This window comes from Chiloscyllium plagiosum, chromosome 16, assembly GCF_004010195.1.
Source record: "Chiloscyllium plagiosum isolate BGI_BamShark_2017 chromosome 16, ASM401019v2, whole genome shotgun sequence".
Lineage (NCBI taxonomy): Eukaryota > Metazoa > Chordata > Chondrichthyes > Orectolobiformes > Hemiscylliidae > Chiloscyllium > Chiloscyllium plagiosum.
Window position 1 is genome coordinate 55,853,342 of NC_057725.1, and position 23,043 is coordinate 55,876,384.

The 23,043-nt window shown below is 41.1% G+C and overlaps 1 protein-coding gene across 1 annotated transcript in view; it reads left to right on the top strand.

Moving 5' to 3' along the window:
- Positions 1-23,043, top strand: part of LOC122558104 (EF-hand calcium-binding domain-containing protein 4A-like) — a 113,020-nt gene that overhangs the window by 52,511 nt on the left and 37,466 nt on the right. The window contains exons 3-7 of the mRNA XM_043706424.1: positions 9,708-9,843; positions 12,928-13,099; positions 17,699-17,845; positions 18,338-18,428; positions 22,935-23,033. Of these exons, the coding sequence (XP_043562359.1) occupies positions 9,708-9,843; positions 12,928-13,099; positions 17,699-17,845; positions 18,338-18,428; positions 22,935-23,033 (645 nt within the window). The remainder of the gene's footprint in view (positions 1-9,707; positions 9,844-12,927; positions 13,100-17,698; positions 17,846-18,337; positions 18,429-22,934; positions 23,034-23,043) is intronic.

Sequence of the window (23,043 nt, forward strand, 5' to 3'; positions counted from 1 at the left end):
CGCTCTCTCGCTCTCTCGCTCTCTCGCTCTCTCGCTCTCTCGCTCTCTCGCTCTCGTCTCTTCTTTCTTTCTCTCGCTCGCTCGCTCGCTCGCTCTCTTTCTCGCTCGCTCTCTTTCTCGCTCTCTCTTTTTTCCTCACTGTCTCTCTCTCCCTCTTTTTTTTCTCGCTCTCTCTCCACAATGCTCATGTTGTTAAATATGTGTTTTTTTGCACATATGTATGGCAATCTTTGCTAACCGATTGCATGGTTTTGGCACTTTTTTCTGTACACTACTTTTTCTCTTAGGTTAAATGAAGGTTTGCATAGCTTGGTTTCATTATAGATTTTGACTCCCTAGAAATGCGATCTTGTAGCTAAAGGAAATAAAGCTCTTTATTTACAAATGTATTAATGCAGATCTCCCAACAGGATTTAAAATGTTTGAAGCAAAGTTCAAAGCTATGTTTTCTAGATTCTGGTGTGTTTAATGCAGTGAAGCAAACCATCTAAGCAATTAAGAACCAAACCTTACACAGATGTAACACATCAGGATTAAAAGCTGAAGTACCACAAGATCCCAAAAAATATTGATTGCATTAGAAGACCAGTGCACAGTTGGATTAAGCACGCTTATTCATTGACTAGTATTTGTCACTTGGGTAAAAGTCTACAGAATCCATAATCCACTTTGTGAGCAGATACAGAGAAAAGTACTCGTTGTGATTTTTCAGTTGAGCAGCTAGGAAACTGAATTATTGAGGTGCTGTTTCCTTGTCGATCAATGTGAGCTTTCAAAAAAAGTCTGATCGACCAAATGAAGACTCCAGCCTCAAATAACTACTGAAGGAAGGATGTAGCGCACAACCCTTGCAGCTTGACAAAGGTTAGTAGGTCCTCAGTACAACTTCAATGGAGACACAATCACTAGAGAGCCAAGATAAAGGACAGCATGTCAAAGGTATAGCCTTCAGTAAGTCCTGCAAAGCAGATGTCAGAAAAGACCACTAGCAGAGGCAATGCATAAGTGCCAAGGTTGATGCAGCTACAAAGCTGTGCAATAAGCCAACTATACATAATGTACTCACCAGAGGCCATTGACGTTCTGCTTGAGGTGTGTACATAAAGTAATCAACAAAGCAGAATCACATGATGTACATGAAACCAGGTGAAGAACACCGTTCCCCTGTCAATCTTGGGCAGAGCATCAATGTCATCGTACTGCTTGATGTATTTGCAAGACATCAAATTATTTGGCCTCAGAAAACCAGTGACTGCCAGTGTAAATATCCTATCCCTATGAATTGCAAAAAAAGAATTGTGTCTGAAAATGTGGAAAGCCATGAAAAATTCTGTGAAGGTAAAATGTTTGCATAAAGAGGTTCACCAATTCCATGTGCAGGGTCAACATTGCTGGAATGTAAATAAAATCTGTTTTTATGCTGCAGATGTCATAGACCTGGCTAGCTCAGCAGTTGCACTTCTTTCTGCACACTAACTAAACACTAGTTACAGTCTAGCTTTCTCTGGAGTCTTGATCAGACTTGTTCAGATATGATATTGAGAAGTTTCTACAATTATTCTTTTTTTTTTTAAAGAACAAACTGGCTTAATTCTGACCGCAGCAAAAGGGTTTTCTTCTTCAGAAATAGAAGGGATCAACTGGGTTACTCTTCCTCATAGGTGGCTTGTCCCTTCATTAAAGACAACCTGATAAAAACCTCTCTAAGCCAGTCACTATTCCAACAGCCCCAGCTGAGGTCAACAGCAAAGCAAGCAGTTATCACCAATCATGTCATTTCTAGGTAGCCTTATCTTTTCAAAAATCTCAAGTTTTACAATGACCTTTCAACAGCCTTGTTTTAAAGAGATTTCCACAACACTCAAAATGAACCATTTTCTGTAATACTTCAAAATGTTAACTTCCCAAAGAAGTACTAAATGTGAAATGTCTCTGTAGGACTACGGTGATATCTGGTGAGGAGAAAATAATCACAGGCTAATGTTCCAATGAAATTATAAATGTCCAGCAGCATAAAGATATTCTGAAATCCATCTAATGCACACTGATAACCTAGGGTCTACGGAGCGCTGAATGCATTTATAATAACAAACCCAGTTTCATTGAAGGGAAACTTGCCTTCCCTGCAGAGAATGTGAAGGTGCTGCCAAACATTTAACATCAAGGTTTTATCTTTTAATTCAATTGTGTTACATGCAGATTTGACATTAAATTGCTTCCAGGTAATCCTTCATGTTGCTGCAGCTGATTAAATCCTCCAGTTAAATCAGTGGAATTATATTCGATAGGAAGCCCCATTACAAGTGTGAAATGAGATTGTTTAGCATTGGAAAGCCACTTTTTTACAATGGAATTTGTAATCATTATTGGCTTGTACAGAAATAACATGCAATGCTATTCTGAGAATTAATGTAACAATATTAGTTAATTACTGTTTTAACAAGTGAAACAAGTAGTTCAGGTATTAATTGTGGTGAGTCAAAGTGTGGTGCTGGAAAAGCACAGCCAATCAGGCAGCTTCTGAGGAGCAGGAGAGTCAATGTTTTGAGCGTAAGCTCTTCATCCGGAATGAGACCTCTCATTCCTGATGAAGAGCTTCTGCTTGAAATGTGGGTGCTCCTGCTCCTCAGATGCTGCCTGACCGGCTGTGCTTTTCCAGCACCCCACTTTTTGATTCTGATCTCTAGTATCTGCAATCCTTGCTTTCTCCCCAGTTATAACCTCATGTGTGAATTTTAATTTTGTCCACCCCAGACCAACACTGGCATAGAAAAGAAAACCTGCTAATTGTTTAAGGCAGTAATTAAACCTTACTACCTATCACTGTTGCAATGTACCTTGATGCCAAATTATTGATGTTTTCCTCTGTATGTATTAAGTCTGTCTTGCATATTATAATGTTAGGTTTGCTATGGTCTTTACTCTTGTAGTTTATGTTCCTAAGCAGCAGGATGCTCTCCTAGAGATGCCCATTAATCTAGAGTGCCCTTGATTACCCGATGCGTTCTCTTCAGGACCATCTCGTGTTTGCTCCTGTGCTGTACAGCAAGCAGAGGAAGCTTTCTCTTTAAGTGCTTGTAGATCTCTCTGTGTGCTTGTAGATCTCTCTGTTAGGAATGCTGTTGGTCATTTAAAAATTGACTGAGCAAAAAAAATTACTTTCTGAAAAAACCTGTAAGCTTTCAATTGTGTCCCAAATACATCAGGCTGAGTTCATGACTGCCGTTCAGCAGTCCACTGAATCGTTTAGATTATGGCTTAGATTCTCAAGTTAGGAAATTCCCAACTTCGTGTGCTCATACCATCTGAGGATACACAGGATGAGGGTGGCTGCAGTTGGACAAGCCCACTTGGAAAAGGGGCAGATATAGACACTGCTGGATGCCGAGGAAGTCTGTTTTTGAAAAATATCTGCCTCAGTTCTGTGGGATTTTGTTGCAGCTACAATTAAAAATGGAAGTCTCTCTAACTCTCACTGAAAAACCCCAAGATGTCCTTATGCCCCCTACATCAGGCTATGCCTGTTAATTATTATCATTTTCTCCATGCCATTTACCGACTGTATGCTAAATAGAACCAAAGAACCTCTATTAATAACTAGCTTTATTACTTTCCATTATGTTTTAGGAAAATAAAATCCTTTGGCTACTTGGGAATGAATGTGTCAATTATCCAGATCCTTTAGACTATTCATATTGCGAGCAATTTAATACCTTGTGCATTTGGCAGCAGAGATTTGAGGTAGAGCTGTCAGGCAGGCAATATCCTTCTTGGGGTTCTAGTGTTCTACCAGTCAAATGTCTGGGCTGTTGGTTAGAAATCATGTGTGTATCTGTAAAGGTATTATAACATTCATATTCATATTCTAATATTTTGAACAGCCTCACTCAAAATGCAGTAATATCCTATTCAGTGAAACAGGCCTGTTATGTCATGATGTGTAGATGGCATTTGTCATTGTGTGGTTGCTGTGAATTTAAGGCCAGAGTCCAATTTTCAAACAAACATTGAGTGAGGGTCACTTAGAGTCTAATTGCTGTTCAAAATTCCTGTCAGAAACTTTAATTTTTCTTTAAAATGTCTTTGTCTGCAGGTTTCTTGACTTGCCCATTCTGGCTTTGGGTATTTTAGTCCAGTAGAGTATTTATGTCCATGTCATCATTCTTCCACATTTCTTTAAATGTAGAGTACAGGTATAGTTCTGGTCACCCTGTGAGAAGAAGGATATTATTAAATTGAAAAGGGTTCAGAAAAGACTTACCAGGATGTGGTCAGGAATGGAAGGGTTGAGTTATAAAGATAGGCTAGGACCTTTCTCACTGGAGTGTAGCAGGCTGAGGGGTGACCTTTTATAGAAGTTTATAAGATCATGAGGGGCATAGATAAGGTGAATAGGAAGGTTTTTTTCCCTAGGGTGGGGGAGTTCAAAATTATTTTTAAGGTGAGAGGAGACAGATTTTTAAAATGATGTGGGAAGGCAATTTCTTTTTTACATGAGATATGGTTTGTGTTTGGAATGAACTTCAAGAGGAAGTGGTGGATCTGGATACAGTGAAAACATTTAAAAGACATTTTAGACGAAGTACATGAATTGGAAAGGGATATGGGCCAAATGCTGGCTGGTGGGACGAGTTTGGTTTGGGAACATGGTCAGCGTGAACTAGTTCAAATGAAGGATGTGTATGACTGTAAAATGTGAGAGGCAAGAAAGTATCTGCTTTCATGTCAAAATATTATAAGTGGCACATAAATACTCATGTTAATTTTGAACTATTATATGGATGAGTAGATAAATCTGCCATACGTTAGAGTGCGTCCACATCCCCAAGCAACCATGAAATTAATGACCGGTTTACCTACTTTATCATGTTGCTGTCTGAGGGAACATTGTTTATTAAATTACTCAAAGACCAGTATTTTTCCTGAATAATGTTAGTGTTTAAAAGCCGTCTGCAGCAATAGATCAGGACCAGTGAATCACAATGCAAATTGAAGGAACTCCTCTTCAGACTAAGCACTTTACAATCTTCTGGACTTAATATTGAGTTCAATACCTTTTGAATTGTGAACACATTCCCCTTTTCTTTCCTTTCTGTTAGCTTTTACTGGTTGTATTCTTTGTGACCACCACCTTCAACTCTCACCACAACGCCCCTACACCCCACCACCACCACCACCATCTCACTCACCATCTCCCCTCCCCAGTGGGACTGTCTGCTGTTTCCAGTCTGGCAGTTAGATATACCATTGTTTGGCCATTCTTACATTTCGATCACCATAATCTCCTCTATCAATACCCTTTCTCTCCTCCTCCACCACTCCCCCAACCCCTTCCACCCCACTATTACATAATTGCTTCTCCCCTCTACACTTCATGTCAGCTCTGAAGAGTCACAGACTCCTAGAATCCCTAAGTGTGGAAATTGACCATTCAGCCCAACAAGTCCACACTGACCCTCTGAGTAGAATCCCACCCAGACCCATCCCCCTACCATATCCCTGTAACCCTGCATTTCCTGTGGCTAATGCAGCTAACCTGCACATCCCTGAACACTATGGACAATTTAGCATGGCCAATCCATCTAATTTGCATGTGTTTGGGAGGAAGCCGGAGTATTCTGAGGAAACCCACGCAGACACTGGGATAACGTGCGAAATCGACACACCGTTGTCTGAAGTCGGAATCGAACCTGGGTCACCATGCTGAAATGTTAGCTTGCTCTCTATCGCCATGGATACTGCCTAACCTGATGTGATTTCCAGCATTTATTTGTTTTCAGATTAGGGTCTGGATTTGATAACTTATCAGAGATGTCAGCACTCTCTCACAGCACTGGGGTGTGCCTGATAATGCACTTTGACATGGGTCTCAAAACCATCTCCTGACCCAATACAATTCTGATTGCATGCAACCAACTTTTGGTGCTTTTACACAATTCTACTTCAAGTTGTTCCTATATGATCAGAGTGTTGTGTTGACATCTAATGGAAAGGTTTAAAATTAAGCTGGAGTTTATTTTCACTCCTTTTTTTTATATTTGAATCTTTGTATACTGGCCCTGTTTTATTGCTGTGTGACTTACTCAACAGAATTGATTATGATTTGTCAGATTTTAGAGTTTATGAAACACAAGCCATACCTAACAACAGTGAGACTGCTTAATCCTAAATCCATTACCCATATTGAATTGAAGCAAATAGGTGTATAATTACAGAATAACCTGAGTTATCTGAACATCAATTATCTGAATTTCAGATTATTTGATAAGATCTCAAGGTCCTACAAAAACGTTTATCAGCTATGTGAACAAAATATTCCCTGCCCATCTTGCTCGGATAATCGAGTTTGTTCTGTATATAAAATGGAATAGGTATTTAGCACAAGTTGATATCTTCGAGCAGGATGGTTGAGTGGGAATGTAGGATGCAGAAAAGATTTGTTCTAAATGGAAACATTAAAGTGGGGAAAAAAATTGGGCAGTGTCAAAAATGGCAACATGGAAAGGTGTAGATGGATCCACCACTTTGCCAAAGAGAGTTTTAAAGGAGCAAAGTGTGATGCCAAATTGTTCGGAATGGAATTCTGGAACATGTGAACTGGATGGTCGAAGGCATAGTTGGAACTGGCAGGATGAAGAAATGGAGATGCGCAAGAAGCTGGAGTTAGCAAAAAATTGATTTATGCATTTGTATCAATGGATGAGGTTACAGAATCTGCAACGCCAGGGAAAGGTGACTGCACTGGAGGCATAGGATCTGCTGTAGTTTGACAATTTTTTTTTGTGTATAATTCTGCTTCAAGTTGTTTCTGACACAGATTGTACTGTAGGGATGATGCAGGATGCTTGCGATCTATTAACAGCTTGCAGGAGGCCAGCCAGGAAATATTTGAATCTGGAGTTATTAGAGGTATAAATGAAAGTTTTGGGACAATACCAGGTGGTGATGTAGTGGTGGAAGTAAGCATTTGTCGTAATGGAAAGGATACCTGATCACAAGCTTAGCTGCGGATTGAATTATTTGTTGAATTGGCAGACATTCTCATTTGACCCAATCATCAGTTTGGGAAGGAGACAGAGTCCCTGTCCAAGAGAGAGAACTTTGGGAATATGGTGATGAATACTGAAGCCATTAGGTTTGTCAGTGATTTTTTTTTTTAAGATTTGTAGCTCAGGTTGATGATAAATATGTAAGTTAGCTTGCTGAGCTTGAAGGTTTGTTTTTAGATGTTTTGTCACCATGACTAGGTAACATCAGTGAGAGTCTCTGGTGAAGTGCTGTGGTAAGTCCCGCCTCTCTATTTGTAGGTCTTGGTTTCTTATGGTGGGTGGTGTCATTTCTGGTTCTTTTTGCCATGGTATTCTAACCAGGGCTCCCTCAATAAACACATCGACTTAAATCCTATCTGCCTTCCCTTGAAAATAACAACAGGAAATGGCATCATCCACCTTAAGAAGTCAAGACCTATAAATAGGGAGGCAGGACTTTACCACAGGCATTTCACCAGAGACTCTCACTGATGATGTTACCTAGTATGGTGACAAAACGTTTGAGACCAAACCTTCAAGCTCAGCAAGTGGGCGGCACGGTGGCATAGTGGTTAGCACTGCTGCCTCACAGCGCCAGAGACCCGGGTTCAATTCCTGCCTCAGGCGACTGACTGTGTGGAGTTTGCACGTTCTCCCCGTGCCTGCGTGGGTTTCCTCCGGGTGCTCCGGTTTCCTCCCACAGTCCAAAGATGTGCAGGTCAGGTGAATTGGACATGCTAAATTGCCCGTGGTGTTAGGTGCAAGGGTAAATGTAGGGGTATGGGTGGGTTGTGCTTCGGCGGGGCGGTGTGGACTTATTGGGCCGAAGGGCCTGTTTCCACACTGTATGTAATCTAATCTAATCTAATTACAGACTTATTGCTAGGTTTGCTTTCCAAATATTTAGCTTGCAGAAATTGGGATTCATTAAAGAATAAGCTTCAGGTGAGCATAGGAAGAGATGGTGGAGATGTTTCATTGGCAGGACACGTGAAAATAAAATTGTAATTATATTGGCAAGGAAGTGGCTGCTAGATCACTGGTGGACTTGAAAGGTCGTTAGAAATTGGGGTCCTTATAAAAACTGAATTTTTTTTCATGTGTGGGATGAGATCGGTTTTTAACTATTATTGCAATGGTTACATGCTTTCCACAAACATAAACAATTTCGAATAAATGAGACAAAAAGCAAGTAACAGCAAATATCACCAAGGCTCCTAGGTTCCATAATTAATGTGGGTGAACTATATGGCACCATGTGTATCTTATTATTGCCGTGTTTGAGAAAACAGAATTACTATTTCTGCAAAAAATGGAAGTTAAGATTAGAAAGTGGGGAATGTGTATTTTGATGTCATGATTAATTGTCCTATGTTCATTGGTCAAGAAAGGATTCAGGCAAGTGATTGACCATATTTTTGGGGTTGGTAATCTGCAATCCTTGCTCATAGTCAGAAGGCAGTCACAACAGGGAGCTGCTGTCTTCAGATGGAGGATAGACTAGAAGAGGTTTAGGGAAGACTCCAGGCAGATTTCCCTACACCTTTTGGCTGGAAAGCAGGATGCTGTCTTCATAACAACATTAATATGATTGACCTAGACCTTGCCAACTGCCTATTCATCCTCTGGTCTCAGTGAATAGGGTTGTCATGGGTTTTATACTTGTCCATCATATCTAGACTGCTGCTTATCACACCACCTGAAAATTCCTTATGAATGGTCAACTGCTTATATTAAGTAACTGTGGTAATGAGCCCCAGAAATCTAACCAAGTTATACTTGGGTGTGAGATGAGTGGCTGTTGATAAAGATGCCCTGGCTATATTTGGCTGCATGAATGAAACAGAATGAGAGTTGTTCCACTGAACTGTACACCAATGTGCTGAACCACCTCAAAGACTCTAGAGAGGTTGGAGAGGTAGGGCAAGGATAGTGTACCACTGTTAAAGCAAAATTCAGTATGCATCATTGGACAGGAAGCAGAGAAAGTTCACAACTTTCTGATGTAACAGCTAATCAAGGGAAAGAGATGATTAGGCGGATCAACATTCTACTTTTACAACAATACGTTGCATCGGAAGTGAAAAGTACTTCTTTCCTTGTTTTAAAATATCAAAATATTCAGTCAGTGTTTTTGCTCTGCAATAAAGAGCATCTCAAGCCTGAAGATAGCCAATTTATTGCACTTATCATTTGGTGTAAGCTGTGACTTTAAGTTACTGTGTCAGAAACCCTTAAGTATGAACCAGTCCTTGTGTTTCTCCTGCAAACAAGTGATGGTACCTGGAGAAGGAGGATTGAAAAGTAGCATTCTGATCAGCAAAAGAATCATCTCAGCAAACCTTGTGATCAGGGATGACATCCATGTATATTTGTGTGTGTAGAGGGAATGCTTATAAGTGGATAGAGTTTAAACTAGTTAGTAGAGTTATGTGCCAGTGGTTCATAATTGTTCATCTGTAGTTAAAAACTTATTTTCTTTATAAGAGACCTGGTCCCCATTTTGTCAACCTGGGTTGAAAACTCACATAAATTAGGAAATTCTATGTACTTTTTAAAATCTTTTGTGTCAATGCCAGGAATAGTGTGGCTCTATTTCCAGAGTGCTATCTTAGTGAGGCATAACAGTTTGATTTTGTGAAGTGCTAGAGAACTGTTATATTTGACTATCTTCTGTAGATCTGTCCCTTGCTTCATTTACAGAGATTGCAGAATGAGTTACCTCTGACCCCGGAGCAATTAGAAGATGTCTTTGATAGCCTGGACCAGAGTAACAATGGCTATTTAACGCCCTTGGAATTCAGCATGGGATTTGGTATGTACCACAAATTGTGAAAATGCTATTGTGATTGAACTAAGTGGTGTCTTTTATCAAGGTCAAGTTGGAGAAATGTCTTTACGTAGTATTCTTTGCAATGGAGAATTATACACATCCACAAGACTTGTTTGTTGAAGGGACAGTTTTTAGGTACATGTTTGAAGCTAAGAAAGATACAAAGGGGGGGGCCAGTGAATCCGATTCATTTTGGATTCCTTTAGCAAAGAATGCGGTGACCGTGGGCTGCTTTGCTGCATTTGAATTTTGCCCTAAAATGTCAAATCCTCCTTCAAAAAACTCGTTCAATATTTTCTTCATAACTGAAATGAAGGCATACTGAATGGAATGAATTTGAAGTAATTTAATAATTTTGAGTCTTTTTAATAAAGATTGTGATGCGGGGCAAATATTGATGAAAATAAAGGTTATTCTAAAAATAAATGAGTAGTTCCATTAACCAAGCCTCATGGTGCCATAATGTAATGAAGTTTATTGAATTCAAAAAGATAGAATTAAATGAATAAAACCAAATGTACTCTTGTCTATTCTGCACCAAAAAAAACCCCACTCTCGAAGTGCTAACAAAGATAATCTGGGTAGAACTGCTAAGCTACAAATCAATTCTTCTTATAATTGGAACTATCCTTTCAACTCCCACACGGTTATAATTAAAGGTTCTGTGTGGAAATAGCAAACATGTTTTGAATAGGGCATGTTGTGTAAGGACAGCATCACTGTTGCTGGAAACCATTAGCAACACTAGAAGCACTGAATTCATCCTAATTTGCCTTTTATGTTCCCAATACCACTCAGAATGGATTCAGTGCTAATTAGTTGCAAAATTAGTGTACGTGTTCCATTTACATTAGCCTTCTGAAGAATATGGAGTAGGTCATTGTCGGCTGCACCTATTTCATCGCTTGTCGCAGAACGGAAATGAAACATGAAATAAAACAAGTTGTTACAATTTCCCAGAGACCAATTAATTTTGTTTTTAAAAACTGAGAAACTTCCCAACAGCTACTGGAAATAGCCAAAGGACAAGATTTTATCTTTTAAAGACTTCCGCTGTAACAAGTAAACTCAATCCATATAGAACAAATATTAGTTAACGCATAATAACTACATCGAACAAAGGAAAGGCACTGTGTATTAAAACCAATACGCCCAAAAGGAACCCACACAAACACTAGGAGAATGTGCAAGCTCCACACAGTCGCCCGAGGCTGGAATCGAACCCGGGTCCCTGGCACTGTAAGGCCTGGGATGGACAAGGTCAGAAGTCACATGATGACACCGGGTTATAGTCCAAGTTTATTTGAAATCATAAGCTTTCGGAGTTTTGCTCCTCTCAGTCAGGTGGGAGGGGGCAGGCACTAAAATAGGTGCACCCAGCCTGCGATCTGGATTCCTGGTGCCATTCTGCTGCTCCTCAGGCTGTTTACATGGAGGCAGAATGAAGAAGTGGCAGGAAACTGATCTAACTGATTAAGGGCCTCTAAAAGCTGATAAAGGGAAGCTCCTTGGAATTTTCAGTTTACCTCCAGGTTCTTGCATAGGTCCAACTTTGCTGACTGTAGGTGGACTCCCAGTAGTGGCTCTGGGTGGGGAGGGGTCACTGCTCCAGGGAAACCTGGAGACCACCCTACCTTACCTGCCCTTCGGTGCAGCTGCTGTCACATACTGTACTGCGGAGAGTCCACCTCCCACAGCACTGAACCTGGCTGTGAAACTCTTTTTACCTTTAAAGTTCTAAAAGTTTCACTTCCAAATGTGCTTTTTTAAAAATGTACCTGCTATTGCCGTCTTCTGCTGGCTTCAAACAGGATGACCAAGGTTAACCTCTAGCTTTTTGGGAGGGTGAGCCTGCTCACTGGCCATCCACTGATCACTGTTGGGGAGATCGTAACATCTCACACACTGTGGACTTCTCACTCTCGTTTTGAGCTTGATTCCTGGTTTCGGAAGCCCTGAAGAGAACGACCGCCTTAGGAGTAGCTCGTTATTAGATAAATCTTCTCTCCAAGAAGATGGTTACACATCAAGGGCTGTGTCCTTCTGGTGAGTGGGAAGAGTGGTATCCTGTGTGAACATCTGGGGCAACCTCACCCCAAAATGTCACCCTGACCCACCTCTCTCCCACACCTCTCCAGTCTTATCTCTCCGTAAAATCCCAGGGCTTAGTCCGGGATCCATTTCGTTTTCTCCCAGATCTCTTTGCATTCCCAGTAACATCCATTACAATGTTCTGCTGCTTCCGGGAGAGCTAACTGATCCCCACCCTTTCACTTGGCCATAGACTGAACCCGTTGAAACAGTCATAATTCCGCAAAAGCTTGACAGGGTAGAGACAGCAGGTGATTTCTCCAACTGGGGAATCAAAAAGACAGGAGAACAGGTCGGAGTGTGAAAGAGTCACTTCTTTCTTCAAAAGGGTTGTCCAGTGTCCCTCTGTCAGACAATTGTGAATTTTCTATCATTGGGTATATTTTAAAGCTGAGTCAAAAATTGTGGCACTGGAAAAACACAGCTGGTCAGGCAGCATCGAGGAGCAGTAGAGTCAATGCTTCGGGCATAAGGCCTTCATCAGGCTGATGCCTGAAATGTTGATTCTCCTGTTCCTTGGATGCTGTCTGACCTGCTGTGCTTTTCCAATGCCACACGTTTTGACTCTGACTCTCCAGCATCTGCAGTCCTCACTTTCTCCAAGATTTGAAGGCTGGCATAGAGAGATTTGGAACCTTTTTTTTTCTGGGTATCACTGCATGTGAGGGTGTGGGATATGATCAGGTTGAGTGGGTGAGACAAGATCTTTAGACCGTACTCCTGTTCTTACCCTACAATCTTAATCTGTATTGTACTGCTTTAGTTGGTAAGAGTGGAGCAGTGCAGGCTGCCCTCCTATGCTCTTGTATCTTTGTTCTTTCTCTTCATTGCGCCAGTTTCCTTTAGTTCAGTTCCATTGCTGCTAGATTCCCAGTGTTTTGACTTCAAACGGCTGGGATTCTTCAAGTGTAAGTTTTTGTTTATTGACCCGTTGGTGGAGTAGCTTGTCCAACTGTGTCTCTCTCAAATGTACAGGACAATTCATAGGTATCGAGGTATTGCCAGCAACACAAAGTCGGGAAAGCTCAAAGCTTGAGGAAACGTTTGAATCTGGCTGGTCTGATGACCTGGATATCATAGACGATGAGGAAGAGAAGCGGTTTTGTTTCTTGATGCAGCAACTTGGTGCTTCACAGATCTTTGAGGAGTAAGTATTTCCTATTCTGTTTCTGGATAGTTTTATAGCCCCCCAATCCAATATCATCTAATTGGAAATAGGTTGGGGTTAGTTTAGGATATCTGGTTGGACAAGTCCGACCAAAGGGTCTATTTTCATGCTGTACGTCTGTGTAGTTGTCCAGGACTTCATGATTTGCGCATGTTAGGCAGGAAGCAAAAAGCTTTGAAAGCAACTGAAGCTAATTATGATGTAGCTCAAATATAATGGTGGGGACAAAATAGTGCCCTCAAGTAAGTAGGATCCCAGTGAATTGAAGCTCTGTAATTTCTCCTTGAGTAAAGAAATGGACCAGTTTGCACTTTCACTGTTTGTGAAGAACAATGCAAATTTTACTTATTGAGTATATGAGCAAGGATGACTCACTGCAGCTGTACAGGGCATTTAGTGAGCCTCCTCCAACAACAAAAGCTATATTTGCCTGGTAGGAGAGCAGAGGAGGTTCACCTGGGATGGCAGTTTTGTTATATCGCAAGAGATTGGGTTGACTTGGGTTTGTATTCATTGGAGCTGAGAAGAATGAGATACATCTTGTTTGAAATGTGTAAAATTCTGACAGGGTGGGAAGTAGGGATGCTGCATCACCTGGCCAAGGGGTCTGGAATAAGGGGTCATGGTCTCCTGATATGTGATAGGCCATGAGATGCAATCTCTTCACTCAGAGGGTGGTGAATCTATGGAATAACCTCCCACAGAAGACTGCAGTGTCAAATCACTGAATATATTGAAAAAAGAAATAGATTTGGAAGGTAATAAAGGGTAATGGAAGAGAGCAGGAGTTTAGCATTGAGGTAGAGGATCAGCCATGATCACAGTGAATAGGTGGAGGAACAGCCTACTTCTGATTCTAATGTTTTGATAGAGTAAGAGTGGTTAGCATATTGCTTGTATTTCAAGTAGGGCTAATGAAATGTAAGGCCATATAGAAGCAAATATGTCACATGGTTTTCAGTTTTAAAAATAAACTAGCAAATTGCCACTTTTTTTAAGGAAAGCACTGCTCCATTTACGCCTCAAAAGGGCAAAGCTTCTTGAGTGTTTTCTTTAAGATCTTAATCCAACGCCTTGACTACGCATAGAATGGATTGAGCTCAGAGGGCCTGTCAACCGAATTAGAAGCGGAGAGTGGGATGAGTGAATGCAACAAAGTGGATTGGGCAGAGTAAATCCAATCTTTTATTCTGGTTTGATTGAGTTAAGTAAGCAAAATTGCTTTTTCTTCCTCCATCCTTTTTTTCCTTGGATGGTGTATAGCTGCTTTCGGGGGAATACTGCAAGTGCAAGATTTTACTCATACCAGGCTGGGTCTAAAGCAAATTGCCCAGGCAACCTATTCCTTATTCCTGTCTAGTGATCCTTGGTAGAAGATGATGTCTTGTGTTTGGCTGTCACATGATAACCAGATTAGGTTTGATTGTCTGGCAGTGAGAGTAATCACCATCAGGCTGACATTCCTTGACTCTGACTCCTTGTACAGAGAGATACCAAACAAAATTGTATTGCATCAAGTAATTGGTGCCTTAAGGTGAGGAAAGGAGAACTGAAGATAAGACCTCAATAAGTAACAGTTATGTTGGAAAGGTTAAAGCTGTAAGAAAGACTTAGAGCCCTTTATATGGATTGGGACAGACAAAGAATGCAATCTGAAATCTAACCCAATTGTGCATATTTACTGGAAGCTTTCTAACATGCTCCTGCAAAACCAAGTCTTGGGCTCCTAAATATAGACAAAAATCAGCAGGATATATTGCGTATGATGTACCATTTTTTTTTTATTCTTGATTTAGCCTGGAGTAAGTAGCTGTCATTGAAAACTGATACAACCACATCCATTGTGCACCTTCCAATGGTAGGAGACTACCACAAACCAATAAAGCAATATGTGACTTTATAAATACACTTTCTCCCCAAACCCTCCTGGGGACAGCAGGTGAGTAGCCTGCATAATAGTGATGTGAAAAAAGCAGCTAGAACACCACACAGACAATAAAGGCTAACACAGGATACAGTCAGTCATTAGTTCTTTTAAAAAAGAATTAAAAGTCACAAGGGCACAGTATAATTTAGATTAAGAGAAAAATGAAGGTCGGTAGTTAGGATCAAAGAGAATTTGCTGGAAAAGCTCAAAAGGTCTGGCAGATCTGTGGAGAGCAAACAGAGTTGACATTTTTGGTCCCGTGACCCATCCTCAGAACTCAACGTTCACTCTGATTTATTTACACAGATGCTACCAGACCTACTGAGCTTTTCCAGCAATTTCTGTTTTTGTTTCTGGTTTACAGCATCTGTTTTTTTGATTTTTACTTTGTGGGTAGTCAGGAGTTCATTTATATAAAAGAAGGTGACTCATTGATGTGAGGAAGCATTTTGCTAAGCTTGCATGTAAGGGAATATTGCACTGGTTTTGAAATAAGTGGGTTGAATCTTGTATTGCTTTTTTTTGCTACATCTAAGTTGCATTGAGTTTTATGGATGGAGTTGAAGAGTGTGGCGCTGGAAAAGCACAGCAGGTCAGACAGCATCAGAGGAGCAGGAGATTTGACGTTTTGGCATGGATGGATCTCTGTAGCGGAGGCTAATGAGATTTCTTGCCATACCTTACCAAATTTTGCCTCATTAATTACTTGCCCTGCCCCATAGCATCGCTCCCTGGAACAACTCGGCGCTTGGTGGATCTCTCTGGAATTCACTGGCATCTCTTGCACCTGCGTTATCCTTAAGACCCAGTCCGGAGCTGCTTACATCATTCGTGAGATTTGTCCCGAGACGAGAACAGGCCATGTGCAGAATGGCAACAGCTGTTTAGGTACTGGAGGCCCCACCCCCCTCGCCCTCAGGTGATCAACATCTTGATGGCAATAAGGCTTTAAGATCTAGATGTTTTCTTACCTTTTTTGGCTCTTTGTTTCTGCTTTTTTTATTTTAATTTCAGGTTTTGTTACCAAGATAGCACTGGAGAATGGCAACTTTGTACCCTTTGCACTGTCTCATGTATTCCTCTACTTGAGTACATACAACAATAAAATCTAATTATAATTCAACTCTCGTGCTCTAACTTTCCCTGTTGTGTATAATGTCTTCTCTCACCTGCTATTATCTCTCAGACCCTAAAGTCACTGACCCCGTATGCCCTCTGTGCTGCCAAATTGCTCACTTAACCCACCTCCCCACCTGTGCTAATAGTAACGGCTGTCCCACATGCTTTGGTCTCACCGGCTTCTCTCTCAGAAGGACTCAGAGCATGGTGGACTGTCCTACACTTGGCTCTTCACCCTTATGTTGAGAGCATCCTGACTCTGAAGGCTGAATTGTGTGGCTGACTGTTTCCAATCCCTTGGAGTAATGTTGAAGGCTGCTCTTGGATTACTACACTAGAGTACCCTTTTTATGAAGACTATCTCTCTCCACTTGACTGAGGGCCTGCTAAAAACCGTGGCATGCTTTCTGATTTTGTGTCTGCGCTAAATAGTATGGCAAGATAGAAGTAAATGTGCTTGGTAGCTCTGGCTGAGGGATGCAAAGTGAAAAAAATACAAGGCAAGGTGGGGATGGTGTTAGCAATTGGTGTTAGTTAGACTAAGTGAGTGAGTATTATGACTGTGGGGCTGGCCCAATCCATGAGCTGGGTGTGTCCCCCTTGATGCACAGTGTTCAGACTGCAGCGCTAAAATGAGAGTTGCTTGTGCAGTTTAAGTTGCAGCATTGAAGTGGAGATGTGTCCTGTAGAGGATTGAAGATGTGCCATGAGGGTTCTTGGAGTCTGGGTCATGTTGGAAGCCTATGTAAATGGATGTGATGGCTGTGTGTGTATCAGGTACCTATAGAGCATGTCCCAAGGTTTTGATACCTGGTGTCCAACAAGAAGCTCATTCAGAGAAAGTGGTGTACTGAACTCACCAGCTGCTCACTCTTTGGTTTTCCCATGTCAAGCCATCTTGATATTTGCGTGGTTGGGGAATATGGAAAGCTGAATGTTAATAAGATTAGCCATTAACAAGGCGTTTGACAGGCAATCATCTTCCTTAAATGGCAACTGCCTAATGGAAACTCACTATGCCACTTGTTAAACCATAAAGGACGGAGCAAAGTGTTTTTGAGATGGGCCTCACCTGATTCTCTCTCCAATTAAACAATAGCCCACATCACTCTGGCTCCTGTGTGATTTCACTCCTAAGAGTCTGGTTAGATGTTCTTTGTGCTCACATGCTGTCTGACCACCGTTGCTCTACCAAATGTTTGCTTTCAACTGTTCACCCAATCGGTGTCCCTCAAGATTTTACAATCCCCTGAGGTCACCCCTCAGCCTCTGATGCTCCAGGAAAAATAGCCTCAGACTATTTAGACTCTTCCCTGTAGCTCAACCCTAGCAAACATAATGTGGTCATGCCACTTACCAGATAGATCAGTGCAATTATATCCAATAGGTTATGTATGGCAATACTCAAAATGAAATTACTGATATTAATTCATATTATAGCACTGTTTAAGTTAGCCATTCCAATCTGGTGTTTACAATAGATGTGTACTGTTTTCTTTTAAAATCTTCCTTTTTTCTCTCTCCCTCTCCAGTCAAAGTGAAGTGAGAGAGTTGTGGACCAGATTGCGGAGGGACAAACCTGAGCTGCTAGCTAACTTTGAACAGTTTTTGTCTAAAGTTTCAACACATGTCCAGGAGGTGCAAAATGACAAGATAACCATGGAACAGGCATTGAAACGGTAATCAATTTAGTAAGCAAACATTGCAAGGCACCATCAGTGGGTGTTGAAATTGACTTGGTCCCTACCATTATCCAGCAATTCCCATTGGAAAGTGTTAATTAACAGGCACTGGATGAAGCCAGTATTGAGTCAGGCCATAATGTCTTCTACATTCATGGTGAAGAGTTGGCCACCACTCAGTGTAGTCCCAGGTGAAGTGTGGGCAATTGGGTGATTAAATTCCTGAGAGGAGAGATAATAACAAGAAGGGTATTGAAAGATAATGCAAAGCCATTAGGTTTTCTGCTGATCCACTTGCTCCTTTTTGCTTTCCTGTCATTAAATTAGATCATTTTCTTTGTTCGTCACCAGTTATTTTATTGGCAAACATCAGGCTATTCTGAACTGATTTATTTTGTTGAGTATCTGCCTCTTGTAGCAAGTAGTATACATATGTGGAACAAGGTTTTATCATCATTTCTGAAGCTCCTTTCTTTATCTCAAACACAGGAAGGAGTGTGACCATGATCGAGAGGTTCGATGCTTGTACGAGGAAATGGAGCAGCAGATTAAGCGGGAGAAAGAACAGCTGTTGAATCAGGTAAATGTTTAATTTTATGGTGGGGGTGAGGAAGGGGTGGTGATGCGCAGATAATTAAAGTATCCTGCATTTTTTTTTGTTAGTCAGCTTTTAACAATAACTATTTCCTCAGAACTTTGACGGACATTTTCTTTCATCCATTGTCAAGAAACAACCTGATTATTTATAAAAAATTGGCTTGATGAGTAAATATTTCACTCAAACCACACATTTGTCTGTTCTGTCCTATTGTGATAGGTATTTACAGCCTTGCTAATATTCTGTTATTTTATAGTGTGATTACTTATTCTGACTGCTGGGTTCCTGTAAATCAGTCACAAGCCAAAATTAGGATGACAAAGGGACTATTTAATTACTTAAACAGATGGATTTTACAGAAGAAGATTGTAAAAAGACCATTGAAGATTAAGAGTAGGAGATCCATTTGGTTTATGAAGGAAGAATTATTTTAGGCCACAGGCACCAGGCTTTACTTAGGGAAGTTGTTGAAAAGGAGATTGCTTAAGCATTGCTTATTAGATCATGAAAAGTGGGATGTAGTCCATTGAATATTTCTGTTTGACTGAAAATTGCATACGTTTAAGCTGTACTGTGACACAGAATTGCCAAGTTACAAAATGTAATTCTTTTAAAAGAAGAAAACAAACCAACATTGGTATGCTGCAAGATTAAAAGCTTTCAGAGCTATGGAAGAAAGCAGCATTTGAGAGAGTACAGAATTAAAAAACTTTGAGGAAAATAGAATAAATAATCATGTTGCGAAGAACTGGCATAATATTGCGTGGTAGGCTTAATATCAGAGTTGGATCAAATAAACACGATTGGACATCTTTGTAAAAACAATTCGTAAGATACAAAATAGCTTCCATGCTCATCACTAAAGCACAAGATTCATAAATCAATATCCTATTGCAATTATGTGATGTTATAGTTCATCATAGCCATACATAATTTCATAGGTATGAAGTTGTATAAGTTTTTGATAATCCCTTTACCTGAGAACAATTACAATATTCGAAAGAACACGATATAATAAGAATGCATTATTCAGGGGCATCCATGGATTAAAGCCTTCACAAATGAACCTACATGGTGCAGGTGAAACACTTTTCAAGGTTAAAGTGAAGGGTATAAGATAGGAGAGACTGTCCACAATTCATAATCAAAAAGCCTTACTCTTTAAGTGTGTGTACACATTTGACCTCCACATTCTTGAAGTAACAGGAAATGTTCAAGAGAGACCAAATTATGCCAATTCAGTTCAAGGACAGCAAGGAGGAAAAAGCCATTCATTCAAGTGGTAGAACCCACTTGAGCTCATTGACCTATCTTTAACTAGAATTGTTCAGGCACCAACAGTGCCTGGTGAACAAATTGTAACAAAAGTGTGTGGATCTGGAAATCTTAAATAAAAACAGAAAATGTTGGAGCAACTCAATGGGTCTGGTGCCGACTATGGAGTGAGAAAGTGTTGGTGTTTTAAGTCTAGTATGACTCGTTATTGTAACAGAGGGAGGCTGGAAAGTAATTTTTTTCAAAAGCATTTTAAAAAAAATAGAGATCAAGTGGAGGAGGAGGGAAAAGTGCTGAGAGAAAAATGCAAAATAAGTGCTAATAGAGTATCTTGGGTAGTAAAGGAGTAATATATAGATGAAGCGTAAGTGTTACTTGCCTGTTATCCGGTCTGCTGAGAGCAAACCCATGCAAGCAAGGCAGAGTGGGGAAGATGAGGTGGTGTTCCTCCAGCATGTCTTAGGCTTCGCTGGCTCACTGGGTTGAAGGGCCTACTTATAACAGTGCAAGAAAGAAATGTGGCGGAAACCACTGTAACCACAAATTGGTAGTGGTTAGAATTATGTCACATGAAACAACTTCGATTGCATGCCTTGCTGTAGTGTGGCAGGTGGGCGTGAAAGGCATGGAGAGGGAGGGACTCTGCATTGGTCAGTTAACACATTTGGCCTTAAAATATTTTAAAGGACTATAAATGCACATTGTTGGCTCCCCTTTTTTCTTTCGTAAGTTAAAGAAGTAGATCTAGCTTTGTTTTATGAGAAATCAGATCTTGGCTGTTGACATCTAAATGAGAGAAGTGGGTCAGGTGGAGAGAAGTCTTTTTGCATTGTTTACTATTCTAGACAAACATTTGAATTTTGAAAGTAAATGAGTGGCATGGTGGCTCAGTGGTGAGCACTGCTGCCTCACAGCACCAGGATGTTGCCTGGTATGGTAGAAAGATCGTATGAGGAAAGGCTGAGGCATTTGGGGTTGTTTTCATTGGAGAAAAGAAGGTTTAGGGGTGACTTGATAGAGGTGTACAAGATGATTAGGGGTTTAGATAGGGCCGACAGTGAGAATCTTTTGGATCGGCGCAACATCGAGGGCCGAAGGGCCTGTACTGCACTGTATTCTTCTATGTTCTATGTTCAGTGTCCTGGGTTCGATTGGGCTCTCTGTGTGGAGTTTGCACTTTCTGTCCGTGTCTGCGTGGATTCCCTCCCACAGTCCAAAGATGTGCAGGCTAGGTGATTTGGTCTTGCTAAATTGCCCAGGGATGTGCAGTTAGCCATGGGAAATGCAGGGTTACAGGCACAAGATGTGTCTGCATGGAATGCTCTTTTGAGGGCCAATATGGGATTTGATGGGCTAAATGGCCTGCTTTCACACTGTCGGGATTCTGATTCTAAATAAAGACTGTTTGACACAAGGGATATGAAGGAGAAAGGCAAAAGATTCATTGATTCAATTCTCACCCCAGAGACTTGAGCATGTCATCTATACAGCCAGGCTCTGCAGTGCTTAATGGGTGCTGGAACATCAAAGATACATTGTCTTTTGGAAGAAACTGAGGTGCAGTCTGCTATTTCACATGAACATAAAAGATTGCTTGCAAAATTCCAAACATAATGGACGAGTTTGTCCAGGCCAGTCTTGATTGTTCAAGCAATGTTAGCCAAGCAGATTGTATAGTTATTTATTTCATTGCTGGTTGCATAAATGAAGATATTTGGGAGGCTCTTTATTGACTGTGAAGCATCTTGATGTCCTGAGGTTGTGAAAAGTGATAAATAAACTCATTCCTCCTATTCCTTGAAAAGACTAGAAATCTTTTTCTAATGCTGTTAACTCAAGGATAAGAGCTGGCCGGGACGCTGGGAAAGCTCTTCAAATAGTGCTGCCAGATACTAAATATCCACATAGCTGTGGTTTATTATTGCTTCTGAAAATACGTTACTTCATACCTTGCAGCATTTATCTCCGTATTGCATTGAATTAGCAGCCTTCGAATGGAGGCTAGACCATATCCGTCGGAATCAATGGTGAAGTGCCACAATAGAGTCTTGGCCGATGCTTTTAGCTGGGGAGAGAATGGAGAGGGAGGGAAGGAGAGATGGGGAGAGAGATGGTTATCCCAGAGCCTAACTGGCCAAAAGGAGATGCCAAAGGAAATGTAGCATAGGAGGCCTATTGAGGGTAGGGTGACCATCAGGCAGTGAATCTTTGGAACTCTCGTCCTGAAAAAGAAGAGGAAATAATAGACTCTCTGAATACGTTTTAAGGCTGATACGGCTAGATTCCTTGGTAAATGATTAGATAAAAGGGACAGCTGGAAATGGGAATTTGAGATTACGATCAAACCAGACACTATCTTATTAGATAACAGAGCAGCCGGGGGGGCCAAATAACCTATTCCTGCTCCTTGTTTACATGTACATCCACATTTCCCAGCAAGACCGTCCCTACTTGATGTTGTGTGTTGCTGGACAAATAGCGTGCTTGCGAGAGATCTCAGTTCATCAAACTCAAGTCCGGATGAATAACTTTAACAAGCAATGGCCACACTGATTCAAATCAGAAAGTGGTGTACCCATGGCTGCCCTGTGATTGGTCAATAAAATGAGAATGGGCATTTGGTGAAGAGTGACTGAGAGGAATACCTTACCAAAGCTGGATTCTTGAAGGTCATGTCTTTTGACCACACTGTTCATACCCTGCACAATCTATCATGGACCCTTCCCAGACTGTGCACACTTGTCCTGTGAAATTGGGCTGAAGAGAAAATGGCCCCAGAGCCCAAAATGTCAGCATACCCCATGTGCCACTGGTAATAGGACTGATGGGCAATGACTGGAACTGGGTTGTGCAGATATTCTGGGAGCTGAATTAATGCGCCCAGGCAGTCTCCGATCATGTGGGCTCGCGTCGGGTCTGCATGTCCCTGAATGTAAATTTTAAAAATACAATCTGCCTGATCAAGGACAGAGTTGCTTTAAACAGTGCTGTTATGCCCCCTTGTAATACCCGACTCAATACGCGGGAAAAGGATCATGTGGGCTAGCGTCGGGTCTGCATGTCCCTGAATGTAAATTTTAAAAATACAATCTGCCTGATCAAGGACAGAGTTGCTTTAAACAGTGCTGTTTTGCTGGAGAATGCTAAATGACAGAAGTTTGTTTGTTTGTTAACTGCACTGCAGTGTATTCTTGCTCTTGCTATGTGTCCCAGCAGGATGTGTGGAAGCACAGTGACCGAAACCATCAGCTACAGAGGGAACTCAGCAGTAAGGAGCAGGACCTAGAAAATATCATTCAAAAGCAGAAGAAGGTATGTTGTG